A 14,330-nucleotide genomic window follows, 5' to 3' on the forward strand; every position below is an offset into this window, starting at 1 on the left:
GGGCAAATGTTCTCTCAGCCTAAGCGCCTTTATGCTGGTTTGAAAGGTAACCTGTGACAGCCCTAAATCTTGTCAAGAAGTGTATGGAGATTGGGCTATCTCATCTCCTGGCAATGGGTTCAACTAGCCGTCCAGGCCTCCTACCACAGGGCTTGAGTCTGTCAGGTGTTTAAAGCATATGTTTAGATGTAAGCATGTGAGTAGTCTTACTGACCACAATGGAATTGTTCACATACTTAAAAGTAGCAATGTATTTAAGTGATATGCTACATTAAAACCAAGTGCCTTGCATAATCAAGTCCTTACTTAGGCATAGGGTTGAGGGAGTGGGTGATAGTATTTTGCCCTTAAAGACAGGTACTCTGGCCAGCCCAGGAAGTACATATTTTGTCCAGCACAGGCTCTTCATATAAATCCATTATATGAAGCTGTTAAAATGGAATTTATAGCTGGTTTCTTACAGTGTACATGAAAAATGTAAAACAGGGCATTACTGTACTTTGTGTCAGAAAAATTATTGCTATAAAGATATATTTTCATCAGCTATGAAATTATACACAGTTCAACTGAATCTTCTCAATGTCACTGAAGAGACTACATAACTGCAGAAATCATTTTTCTAATCCTCCTTGGGAGCAATTAGCTAAACCGCTTAATGGACAAGATTAGTCCTGATCTATACTTCTTGTAACTTATGCAAATGTAGATGTGTTCTAAAAGAAACAGTTTAACTTGGTTTTAGTATTATTTCTACTGTACATATGTAATGTTAAAACTCTATTTTAAGGGAAAGGAAACAAAATGTAGCTGCTCTTTTTTATTTTACCATTTACCTAAAGAAAATTGTTTATCAAGGCAAAATTTTACGATGTAACATCACAGAAAAAGACCCAAGAGGGCAGAGAGTAGTTTACCATGTATAACTCTGTATAAGATTAATGTAAACAATAATCAGCCTCTTCTGTTCATTCCAAGCTCTGTTTGGAGTTCAATCTTAATTTACAATACGACAAAATAGAAATATTTTCTTTTTCAGGACTGATTTGTTTCTTCTGATGAAGGTAGACTGTCAAGTGCCCCAACCTCTGCAAAAGGGAAAGAAAAAAGAATTCAGTAATGTTTTAACAACAAAGTATCTGAGTGCAAAGTTTAATATTAGTAGCTGAGTCCTAAAAATTATCATGATAAAGACTAGTCTTTTTTTATTATTATTACTTTGCTTCCCTCAACCGTATAAAAGGTAATATATTCACATATTAAATGGTTTAATTCCTTGGTATTTTTTTTCTTTTGAGTATTAATATCTTCTTGTTAGACTTAGCACTGTTTTGAAACTATTCCATGCCATTTACCACAACCATGAAGTTTTGATTCACATTGCTGAATGGTAGCATAACTAGGAACAGGCAAGTGGGGAATCAGACCTGGGTATTGTCTTAGACAGGACATCTTGGCAGTCACCAAGAGCACAAAACTTATACCTCTGTTGCTGAATACCCAAAGCAAAAGATTTTATACTGTTTGATTAAGACGCAGACTCTGCAGCTGATTGTGTTTAGACAGACCCAGGAACATGCTTAGAGTCAATCTTGGAATGGAGTTCTAAAAGGCTACTTATCAATAGCTCAAAAAAACCCAACCCCCCTTATGCAATTATAATTTAACTTATGTCTTTCATCTTACAGATGTCAATGTATGACATTTTTTCTCCCTCCAAAATAGAGGGGATATTATATTATATATTAAAACTAATATTGGACTCAAAGTGTTTTTTTCAGAATTGAAATATCAATTTGATGTATGAGTTCATATCTAGGTATATCCAGTAGCCATTGTGTAATGAGAATGCAGTGTCATTTGTTAATATTTTGTGCTTTTTGTTGCCTTCAGATACTCGTGTTGGATCACAGCAAAGGCATTTGCCATGATGCAATGGATCTTTTTTTCATGCACTCTCAGGTTAGGCTGTACCAGCACAGTCTGCTGTGAGTGAGGGGGCATGTTGATTTGTGCTGACCTGTGAGCAGACCAGGAAATTGTTGCTCAGAGAATCACAGTTCAATCCCTTGTTGCTCACTTGCCTCATGAACAAAGTCTGTCTGTGCCCTTTACCAGATGTGCCAGCCCAACTGCACTGACCTTCACACTAAGGGATGCAGAATCAAGCCTTACCCTATTCCTACCACAAGGCTGCTCTGCCAGCAGTGATTGGATGTGATGTAGGTTGCTCACAAAGCAGAGTACAGAAGTATTTTATACTCTTTATACCTAGCACAGCCACACTAAACAATTGACAGTCTTATCAATGATAAACAGATTGGGTCAAATTCCAGTAGCGTAACTAGAGCAGAGTGATTGCAGCAGTAGTTTTGGGAGCCAACTTGAAGAGGCAGGGACAGAAAGACAGCAGCTGCTGCTACAGCCACACAATTGTGCCAGTGGCATGACAGCAGCTGAGACTGCTGCTGCCCCGATGTGTTCCACAGCCCCAGATGCCTAGCTGCCTTGTTATACTTCTGCCAGATCCTATTTCACCTATTAAACTTCTAAGTGGATTTAGGTGCTTAAGCCTTATACTATTCCACTGTGCTCAAGTCCCTGAAAAAACTATTAACACAAAAGCTGAGCTAAATCTGAATACCTTAATTCATGTACTGGAAGCAGTATAACTCTGTTAGCATGGTGCTCATCTAGGGCTAATATATCCTTCTCAGCACAGCTATTTAGACCTAGCAGATTGTGGTGCTACCACAATACTACAGTACTTAGGCTACCTTTCTCAGAACAAGCTTGGATTTCCCTACCTGACACTGCATCGTGTCATCTCTACATGACACTGCATCATGTCATGTAGAGATACTCAGTATGATCTTACTGATGCCAGTTTCATATCATGGTAACTCTATAGACTTCCACGGAATTATTCCTTATTTACAATTCTGATTTACAATCTTGTATCTTAATCAATTCCATGATAATTTAAACAATGGGTATTATCTCTCATATAAGAAACTTGCATTCTCCTTGAATCACCATAACTTGAAACTGTCAATTTAAGAGCTCAGTAACATGCCATAAGTTGGCTTTTTTTATTCCCCATGTGGTAGTTTTGTAGGTACAGGAAGTTTATCCAAATAGTTCTGGTTAGCTGAAGAATTTGAAAGGTTTTCACTAATCATGCATGGGGGTAGGAAGTTGAGAACTTTGCCATGCCTTGAAAGAATCTCTTATAAAAGCCAGAGTACCCAGATCAGTTATCTGGATACAAATTTGACATCTCAGATGAAGACTATAGTGCTGTCACACATGGTTGTCCCCACTCTATGTAACCCTTGGCATGTTGCTAGCTCAAATTCACTGTATTGCACTGGTATATGAACATTGGCTGTCCAAGAATAATTCACGATATCCTTGACCTTCTATTTTACATTTAGGAGAGATCCAAATAGTCCTTTGGAGGGAGAATTACAACCCTCTGGCCAGAGGAAACTTGTAGTTTCCTTCATCATTTGTTTGAGGAAGAGGATCCATACTCCCAAACAGCACATAGATGTCTTGAAATCAATATATTCCCCCAGACCATCTGTGCTTCCAGCTCTTTGTGTTGTAGCTGTTGTCCTCAACCTTCACTTTGTAGAGATCTGCTAAGATCGAGTGGCATTAGAAACTGGTGATTTTCATGTGAAGGTGGGTAGGATCTTCAACAATCAGTATTCATGAAAAATGATTACCCTTTTACTGTAGATTTGGCACATTTCCCCAGCACACATCATTTAGTCAACAGGATAGAAAATCTCTGAAGGTTTGTGAGACTAGCTAAGGTTAGAACATTGTGTGAATGTTTAAAATTATGATGTTAGATCCATATCCATGAGATGTATCAAATGAACAAAATGTTGAATGGAAAATGCTCAACAAAGAGATTAAGCATAATAACTCTGCAGGAATTGGGAGGGTGGAAGTTGGGATGGAAACCACTTTCTCCCAATGTCAACTGTGACAATGCAGACCTCCAGAAACCTGTCATTCACTCCGCAAGCAGCCTCACTGATGTTACTGGTCTATCCTCTGGCCAGGTAGTGCACAATATTAAATTATCAGATTTTGTTTCCAGTTTTGTCTTATACGTTTTCATTAAAATGCCTTAAATTATTTGTTTTAATCTACATTAATTCTTTGGTATGCAGTATAACTAGGACTGTCTGAAAAGCCCTGTTATCTAAGACATGACTACATCTTGCCTTAAGCTCTGCTTGGTACATAGAACTTTTCCTCAATTTTCTCAGACTTTCACTATGTAACTTTCAGTTTGGTCAATGAATTTCAGATAATTAAGGGCATGCTGTACTGGAAAATAAAATGATTGAGAAGGGTAGGATTCAAAATCTGCTTTTGAGTTAAGAATTGCAGCTGAGTTATTCTCAGTCCTTATAAAAATATTAATGCTTGTACTTCTTTAACTATACTATTCACAGACACTGTCTCTGGCACAAAATGAAAAATAAATGAGCATCATATCAACATGTTAATATCTACAGTATTGTCAGCAGTGAGAATTTCTGAGCAAATGCAGGACATTTTTGAAAATGATGCCAAAAGTGCCCAGTTTCCTTTATAAGACTACTGAGAACATATTTTATACAAGACAATTTATTAAACATAAATAGTAATATAATGCCCCATGTTATCATTTCAGGGTATGAATTTTTAAAAAAGTAAACCAGGGTATGCAGTGCGTTTTCAAATAGCAATAACATAATCGCTATGAAACAGTCAATAAATCATTGTACACAAAGGTAGGGATTTATGAAAAAGCATGCGACAGAATTAGATACTTTTGAAACAGAGTTAGTTATAATGCTTGCAATGACAATACATGCCTTCAATCTTCCTGTTATTTTTCTGTCTTAATATAGATCACTTTCTAAACCTTTTGAAGATAGTACATTTTCAAGGAACTATTTTTCGTTGGTTGACATTTGAAAAAAATGTATTTAAGTGAATCAATTTACTTTGTCTGAAGATTTCTGAAAAATGTATGAAGACCTTCAAAATCATAATACAGGTTTAGCAATAACCTAGATATCCCTGTTGCTGGATGTTATAGTAAGGTAATTTTCCTTAGCTACCTACAGGCACAATCCTGCAGATCCTGTATAGGCACAATTCTGTGGGATTTCATAGTGTTTTGCTTTCAAAATTGAGTCCTGTGTGTTGCTACATGGATGACTGATTATAAAATTTTAGGGTACGTCTTCATTGCAGTGTTCCCCTCTGTCAATAACACAAATGTTTCTCAGGTTCTACTGATTATTCAAGACATGTTAAGTGTAAAACAATCTGATAATGAAATTTTCTCAGACATAATCTTTTTAACTCATTTAAAGGTAGTTCAAACAATTTTAGCAGTTCTTGTTTTTACTGAAGTAGTGCCTAAAGTCTCCAAACAATATTTGGCCCTATTGTGCTAAGCACGGTATGCATATGTAATAAAAAGATGGTCTCCTACACTAAGGAGTATACAATCTAGTGTCTAGAATATAGAGACTAGATCCTCTACTACTTACTCATTTATACCTTCCTACACATCTATGGTGCTACTTGCATGCTTAAACAAAGTTAAGGGCATGTGTTTAAGTGTTTGTGGGATCAGAGTCTAAATGCATCTTTTCCAGATCTCAAGCAATTATTCAGTGATATAATATCAGAATATTTTGTTCTAGGGGTTTTATAGCAAATAACATCAAAGCCATTCTTCTCTCAAGATACTGCACAATCAGCAATTGTAAATTCAAGCACGCTCTTGTAGCTCTTATCCAAAGTTTGGTCCAGGTAAGAATCAAATCTTCAATGGCTGTGGGAAATACAGCTGTTTTTTAAAATAATTTTAGAAGAGCTTTACTAACCTTTAAGATGCAAGTAATTCAAAAATTCAATTACTGTGCGTACAATGTTGTCATCGGCCAGAGATCTTCCAAGAACACCTAAAAGCATTTATTGAGTATTATTCAACATGTAGACAATACAAACATTTATTCATTCACGCACTTTTATGATAGAAGGTGAAAACATTTGGAAAAACCTGTGTGTGAAACAACATTTCGTTTATAGAAGTTTAATGCAAAATCTGAGGCCTGGATTTTCTCCTATACCAAGTTACATTCAGGGCGAGAGTGGAACAGCCATCCAGGGAGCTGATAACAGCTCCCTGGTTCTAGAGGTGCTCCAGCTTCTTTAAACTAGGAATGGATATAACTCACAACTGAGTATGGTCTGTAAGGGGCCATATGTCAGCTAAGCTCTGCCCCACCTCTGCCTCCTTATGTCCCTCTAAGGTGGCATCAAGGAGAAAGGCTGGAGTAGGAACCCATCCACCACGTATTAATCAGAAGTTTAAAAATTCCCCTCTAGCGTAAGTATTCTAAGTTAGCCAGGTACAGCCAGATCATGCCCCTCTCATACCACTTAAGCAGAGTAAAGAGAACAGAACTGGAGGCTAAGAAACTAGCCCTTACACTTGATTAATGGCTCAAAGAAATGTTGCTTCATATGAACCTAGAAGAACGTGCTTCTCTTGTACACTTGTATAAGGCATCTCTCACTGCCTTTAGATCCCCCAAATTCCTAAACTCCCTGTAAACTCTGCTGTACTCTGGCTGAGTCTTTGCAGTGGGCAGAATATTGGGGGTGGGTTCTGTTGCATAATAGGTTTTGGAGTAAATGAGAGTAGTTCTGTATGCATTTCCTATTTTAACTCTTTTGACTTTTTTTTTTCTTCAGCATGCCTTTTTATGATGCTTTTTATGATGTTAATGCATTGTTAAGATGGCAATAATTCATTCCATATATTTAAACAGTAACATTATTGTTAATCATTCAGCAGAAGAGCTGGAAGTTCAAGTTCTTTATGAACTGAGCTGTACATAAATATTTCTCTTCGGGGACTTGGACGTATTGTAGAGATAGGCCTCTGCATAGGTTACTATAGAATTTCTGCTGTATAACCAGTTCTTTGCAGACTCTGGTATTGAAATTGCTGTTGTGCTCTTAGAATTTACAAGCTTTTCTGGTTTTACTTGTAGGTTCTTTGAACTAAAGCTACGTGGCTTACAGGGCTTACAAGTTCCTCCAAGTTTGCTGGGAAGCTTGTAAATCCTACAGCATCCATCATGTTCCCATCTTCTGAGACCTCATCAGCAACTCGGATTCCCAAAGCAACCCACTTATTAAAAAAATATTCCTATATATTAATTTTCCTTGAATGATAATTACCATTACCATTTTTACATTACATAGCCATTTACATTTTACATGACCTTTTTAAAACAACTTTATAAGAAACCTCAAGATTTTTCAAGTGCAAATAATTACTCCCCTCCCCCCCTCCCTCCTAAATACCTAATTCTTTTCAACTTAAAGGTAACAAGAAGTCTCCTTTGGATAGGGACTGCCTGAGAAGTTTCACATACAAGGAGATTTTTCAGGGTTAATGGGAGAAGTGTGTCTAAGTGAGACTTGTAACAGAAACTGAGCTACAATTGTAAGCCCCGCATCCTGCAAGGTTCTAAGTACCATACACTAGTTGGAGGCCAATGTAATCAAGGGCAGTCAGCAAAACTTTGGAAGATTGGGTTCCAACAAACTCTGTTTACAATTCTGTAACGTAATTTACGGACTATGTATTTACAAAGGAACTGTCTGCATCTGAAAAAGATACTATGTTAGTGAGAAATACTACTAGATCAGAATTCATTAAGGTCTAGATCCTATTCCGTCTATGAAGTGCAGAAATGGACTTGGGAGCCCAAATGCAATTCTACTTCACCCTGCTCAAGTCCTTGAAAAATTGATTAATGCATCTATTTTGCAATCTTTCCCCTAAGATTGAGTCACAAAAAGTAAAGGGGAGGAGGACATGCTCATCTTTTTTACTAATACTTTTTCAGCGGCCTAAGCAAAGTGGAATAGAATCACACTTAGAATTGGTCCCTAACTGTCCTTTTCACCCATTATTTCAAAGCAGCATTGCAAGATGCCACTGTTTGAGGAAACATTCTGCCTACTATTGTTGCTGTCTATCATAACTCATTTGTTCCTGGGTAATCTTCCTGAGAATTTTACAGTTTATGGGAGGCCTATCATTGTGTTCCTTCCTCCTCATTTATTGGGTAAGTGTGTGTTATCAGAATATAAAAGGGCATTTCTTGAATTTTGGACAGCAATTTAATCAAACAGATAAATCTGTACCGTACTGTCCATGTTTGAGTTAAACTGTAACCTCCTTGGGGCTTGGACTGTACAGTATTGAGTACAGCAATATTCCTCAAACAATAATCAGCCTTCCCAGGGTTGGAGTAAGAAATGGATGTCATATTGTAACACTGTATTTCACAACAGAAGATTAGATTATGCTCAGAGTGTTCTTTCTATGTGTGTATCACCCCTCGCTATGCAGAAAAAGCAATCATCTCCTATAAAAGTCTTCCTGCCTTTGTGGACACCTGGTGGGTTATCTGTGTGTCGAGTGATCTGGGCAGAAGAGGGAAGCAAGCAATGTTTTGGCTGGAGAAAGAGTAGATGAACTGACACTAAGTTCAAAGGGGAACAGAGTCTGTTTTACTTTTCAAAATATACCCACTCCACTCTGTCATGTGGAATCTCAGCTGTTTTAAGGGAGGCCTCAGTCCTGCTGCCAATGAGCAGGACTGTCACATTGATAACCCTGGGTAGGGGTGGAGTGGGGGCATAAGCAGATCCAGGCTTTTGTAAAGGGTGGTGTGGAAGAAGTGAAGGGTGCTGCAGGGGTGGCTATATCCCCTGCTCCCAGTCTCCCCTCCCCACCTGGCTGGGCAGACCATGCTATGAAAGCAGCAGCTGGGGACTATTTTAAAGTTCTTGAATCAGGTAATAATACCCATCCCACCTCTCAGCCTCTCCTCCTCCCTTCCCTCCTCTCCCCACTTGTTGTTGCTACAGTCCCAGGCTAACCTGCAGGCAGAGGTGGGGAGGGAAAATCTCTAGAGCAACTTCTGTCCCATTTCAGCCAGGCTGCATGGAGAGCCAGACTCAGCCAGAAACAGCAGCAACAGCAGTGGTAGGTGGGTTCCCCTGTGCCTGCTCCTGAGCTGGTGGGGAACACCTTGGGGAGCTGGGCTAGGAGAGGGAACCTGCTGCCACAGCCATTGTCCCCAAGTAAGCATGGCTCTCTGTGCCCCTGCTGGAGTAGGCCAGGAGCAGCTCTGGAGCTCCCAGTGCCCCAGTAGAAGCAGTGGATGGGGGAAGCTGGGGAATGAGAGGGGAAGGGAGGTGCCGCTGAGCCCAAGGGGAAGGGTTGGGGGGACTGCTTTGTGGACTTATGGAAAGTTACCAGCTGCTGTTCCTGTGGTGTGGTGTGGTCTGAAAAAGGTGTGACCACACTACCACATCCCTTCTGGATCTGCCTGGGGGCTAGGGGTGGGGTGGAGAGGGAATGGCTAGCAAGTCCTTCAAAACTGACTCAATGGAATAGAGAGAAAACTCTAAAATTATCAGTTTTCTACTCTCATATGACAGTATTACCATGATGGTCATAAAATTGTAATTCTATAAAAGCAAGGACTACCTGCTGCTAAGATGTAATTCTGTTTAATTATGAATGTTCAAGCAGGAGTTGGTTGTTAAAATTGTTAAAAGCAGTTTCTACCCAGCTGAACACCTGGTATATTTTAGCACCCCTATCATGATACAGCTTTTTACATTTTTTCTTATGAAGAATGGATATAGAAAAACCCATGCAAGTTCAGATCCCCTACTCTACCTTAGGTTTCTACCTGTGATCCTATTCCAACCTGCTCAAGTCCCTGAATAGCATTTAATGCACAAGAAGTTGGGTTGGTTCTTTGTTTTCTTGCTGCTTTGTGTGACTTAGTATTTGCCTTAAGGCTAGGATGGTGATGACATGTTAGTCTTACTCTTAAGGCTAGGATGATGATGACAACGTGTTAAACAAAAGGTGTGTTAATATTTTTTCAGGGACTTGAGCAGGGTGGAATAGGGTTGAATTTAAGGCACCTAGATCCACCTAGGCACTCAATAGGTGGAATAGTATCTGTCCCAAAGTGTTTTTAAAAATTCCAAATAGATGGCAAATAACAAAACAAGTTTGCTTCTTTGGAAGCTCAACTGCCATTAGCAAAATTAGCTTTTGTTTGGGGATGTAATCCCAGTATATTTCAGTTCAACAAATAAACATCACCTATACCAAGAAAGGAAGCGAGCTTTATATTTTAGAAAATAACATAATTGAACAAGGAAACATTTTTACATGCCCAGCTACATAAATGGAGTAAAATTAAATGTTTTAGGATGTAAATTTAGTTCAATTTAGAAAACTTGCTTTTAGTTTAAAGTAGAAATGGATTTCACAGTAGAAGCCCAGAGTCACTGACAGGGAGGACACTCTACTAGGACCTGATCCTGAGAAGCACTGAACACTCACAGTTCATATTGGCCTCAGAATTTTGAGTTATGATTCTAATTCAAATATCACTGGATAAAAGGGAAGGATTCCCATTCTTTCACTGATCTTTGTTTCAGACCCTAAAGTCCTGCAATGGAAATAACTGATCTTACTTACACATATGGAACATACTGTATACCTGCATTTTGAGTTTCTAAGATGCTGAAAATCCATTTTATAATGAGCGGTTTCACACATTTTCCAACGTTTCAATTTTAAATTGCTATTATGAAAATAATTCAGCGGTTTCAATAATAGCCTACTATACAATCCTGTCTCCCCAAAAATCTGTCCCTTACTGATTATACCTCTTGGCTGATCTAATGAAACTTACAGTTTCTAAGATGGTTTGAAGTATGTTTTGAATATTACAGTATATAGAAAAAGGTAAGTTTTATCTAAAGTAACATAGTTTCTCTGATGGTTACTCTGCAGTTCAGACTATGACCATGCAAAAAACACACATCCCTGGAGTATCTGGGCAACATTTTGCTTTCCTTTCTCTTATATGTAGGGAAGGATTCCATTTGAAGACAATTAAACATATACCTAGGGAACAGAGTAACTCGTATACAAAAAACAAAATGTTATATATATAAGCAAATGAGCTCTTGTAGCAATCATAATTTTACTACCTGATTTCATATCCTCTTCAGGCTGTATTTCACGTTTACCAGCTAGCCCATGTTTTTCATTAAAAGATCTGTGGTTATCTATTGCATCTGTTAAATTAGAAATCAGAAGAGCTAATTTAGTTTTCAGCCATGTGCTTTGATTTTCATGGATTCTACTGAGCTAGCTCAGAAGATTTCAAAGAAGGAACACGATGGACATTTTGATGGAATGATGCATAGTTAGTGAAACAAATGATTAATTTTCTATAACATGTTACTGCTAAATTAAAGAAGCCATCTTCAAATATATATTCTAGCATATATCCAGTATGGACCCAGTCTTGTACTACTTGCACACCAACATTTTTACTGAATTCAGCAAGAAGCTTGGGTGTACAGGAAACACAGGGCTGGAGAATTCATGTATAATTTAGGAATGTGGTGATGCTACTCTTTTTTCCTCTCTTTTTTACAGCTAAATTACCATTTAATTTATTTAAAAGTAAACTTCAGTTAGTTTACATGAATAACCTCCAAAAACTATCTTACATTCCCCAGGTGCCTCTTCTCTCCCCCTTGCAATGGGCATTTCCTTTATCAGTAAAAGCTGATCAATACGACCTGCAACAGAGGATGATGCCTATTATCCAGTCTTAGAGAAATGGCACTTGGTAGGTATATCTCCCAGTACAGGAATGGAACACACATCTGTCAACACAGTCTATTCTTCTTTGAGGAACATATACTTACAAACATTTACAAAAATAATAAAAACATTAAAGATGCAAGAAGTTAGTTATCCTCAAAAGATAGTTACAAAAAGTAGATAATAAATAAAGAATATACATTCATGGTCTTTATATGAATAGTAGTATTAAGTATCTCATATATTAATAATAGATCAGAGAGACTGAAAATGGGCAACCATGGTCAATAGATATGCTTTTAACATGAAAGTAGTAAAGAATATTAACTTCTGTATGCTCTGTGTCTTGCTTACTATTTTGAAAAGCTTGTGCAATAATGGCTATTTTTAAACTAGTTAAAACAATTTTAAAGGAAGTCTATATAGGATATCTTAACTGTGAATTTCCATTTTTTTTAAACCTGAATTGTGATATATTGGTTGACATTGGTATATGTTTTTCTTTTAATTACAGCATGGTATTAGGTATTTTCCCTGTGTAAGCTCCTGATACTTATTTACAGTCTCAGGGAGTTTTTATTATTTGTCCAGAATTAGGATATAATTCAAGACAATGCACATGAAGGCATTTTGATGTAGACCTATGGAGAAATCTTGGCAACACTTTGGGAACTAGATTTAATTCTTTGTTTCAACTTCTCAACTGGTCACCAAAATGCCATAAATACTATACAACTCATGATCCCTCATTTTATAATAGAGGTCAACATACAGGTTTAGAATAACCAGATATTTGCTGTCTGAGAATAACTACTCACTAGTAGTAAGGATGTCACGTGTAATTCTGTATAATGTAATACCTCTTTACATGCCAATGCTTTTGAAGACAAAAGAAACTTCTAAAACTACTTTTTTCCGTGCCAGGCATGAAATACAGATTCTCCCAACAGACTCTCTTCATCCTCCCGCGGTAGCTGAAGTCTGGCTACTGCAGTAGTTTTTGTTTAAGCCAGAATTATTGCAGAGGTCAGAATAGTGAGTAAAACACTAGTAAATAGTATGCTGCAAGTGACAATTTTAAAGCAACATAGAAAATAGAGTGTTTGACTTACGTGGCCCAAGTAGGTAACCAGCACTATTCAAAGTCCAGCCCCTCTTTTCTTTTGCCTTATAGAAGGGAAAAGCACAGGTAGGTTATGAATTGCATGTATTACACAATGCTTCTGAAAGAAAGTAGCCCCTGTGTGCAAATGGGTTTCTTAGGGTTTGTAAGGAGATTCACTTTTTTAAACACACACAAGCATTAGGAAAGCAATCTCCCTGGGACAAATCCTCACTGAACTCAGTTGGAGGTTTGCCAATGATGTCAGTGGAACTCCCAATTCCATCCTACGCTGATGAAAGTGCAGGTCTCACACATCACGGGGAATATGATTAACTGTTTAAATCCAAATAGATGTGGTGCTCCCCAAATCTGCTTTACTGAATAAGTATAGCTATTTCCCTCTTCACACAGTTATATGGATTTGCGGAATTTATCATCACACCTCGGCTGCTTGTTTTGGAAATTTCTTAGTATCAAACCAACCCAGTCCTTGCTTTTTTCGGCATGAGTTTGGGGCATTTGTTGCATTTTGCTCTGTAAAACCACAATAAGCCTCATTTTCTTTAGCTCTGCTTCAGGGAGCCGAAGAGAATGATACTCCCTGTATATATGTATTTCCTGTCCAAACTGATCTGGGGCGCTTTGCTTTACTACACCTAATGAGAGCAGATGTGTGTGCAGTGTTTGCCGCTACTTGCCAGGTGATATGCAGAGGGTGCATCTACACAAGATGCTTACTGCGCATTAGCCTAATAACATGGCACAGTAGCATGCCATGGCAAAAACCATGCTAACAGCCTATTGCACAGTGTTATTAGGCTAATGCGCAGTAAGTGTCACTAAGTAACCATGTGCAGGTGCCACTGCACAGTAACTTTAGGTTAGTATTGTATTAAGGAAGTGCTAAACTAAATGTGCAGTATTTAAGGCCCGTTCGTGAGTGCGTAGATGCACCCAGCCTGAACAGAACCACCCTGAGATGAAGGTGATACTTACTGATAGAACCAGCCCGAATGTTTCTGACAAGGTGGCGCAAAGGATGAGAGAAAGAAACAGGAGACCAGTGCACTTCTGCATCTGAAAGGAGATGGGGGAACATCTCAGGGTTACCAGCTCTACCTTGGGGGGGGGGGTGCTGACTCTGCTTGAGATTCCCAGAGGGACCTTCCAGCTCAGCAAGCATCCAGATGGGAAACTTTTTTGGTTTTGGCAGGCGGGGGAAGGCTGTGCATGCGGGATGTCCCCCTCCACACTGGCAAGTACAAGCAGGAGCATCCCCAGGGCCGGGGGCTGGACGAGCTCAAGACCAGTCCTCCTCCCCACCTCTACTGGGATGCGCAAAGGACGGCACCCAGAGTCCTGGGAGTCGAATGCCCCGGGGAGGGCTGAAGCGAGGGGCAGTACCTTGGTGGCGGGGGTGCGGGTCCGTGCAGGGCGCTGGGCTCGGTGCTGGCTGGCCGGGGCAGG

At 38.9% G+C, this 14,330-nt stretch overlaps 1 protein-coding gene across 2 annotated transcripts; it reads right to left on the reverse strand.

The window, feature by feature from the left end:
* Window positions 1-811: 811 nt before the first annotated feature.
* On the reverse strand, window positions 812-14,316 carry GAL (galanin and GMAP prepropeptide). 2 transcript variants are annotated; one of them, XM_006019182.2, is made up of 7 exons: window positions 14,268-14,316; window positions 13,860-13,940; window positions 12,871-12,925; window positions 11,662-11,733; window positions 11,134-11,220; window positions 5,907-5,984; window positions 812-1,085 (listed from the first exon to the last, which is right to left on the reverse strand). In XM_006019182.2, the coding sequence occupies exons 2-7, from the start codon at window positions 13,938-13,940 to the stop codon at window positions 1,033-1,035; spliced, it is 426 nt and encodes a 141-aa protein (XP_006019244.1). In that variant the 5' UTR covers window positions 14,268-14,316; the 3' UTR covers window positions 812-1,032. The 2 variants fall into 2 exon arrangements, with proteins under 2 accessions (XP_006019244.1, XP_014373265.1); XM_014517779.2 differs by lacking the exon at window positions 11,662-11,733.
* Window positions 14,317-14,330: the final 14 nt, after the last annotated feature.

This window comes from Alligator sinensis, unplaced genomic scaffold (genome assembly GCF_000455745.1).
Source record: "Alligator sinensis unplaced genomic scaffold, ASM45574v1 scaffold907_1, whole genome shotgun sequence".
Lineage (NCBI taxonomy): Eukaryota > Metazoa > Chordata > Crocodylia > Alligatoridae > Alligator > Alligator sinensis.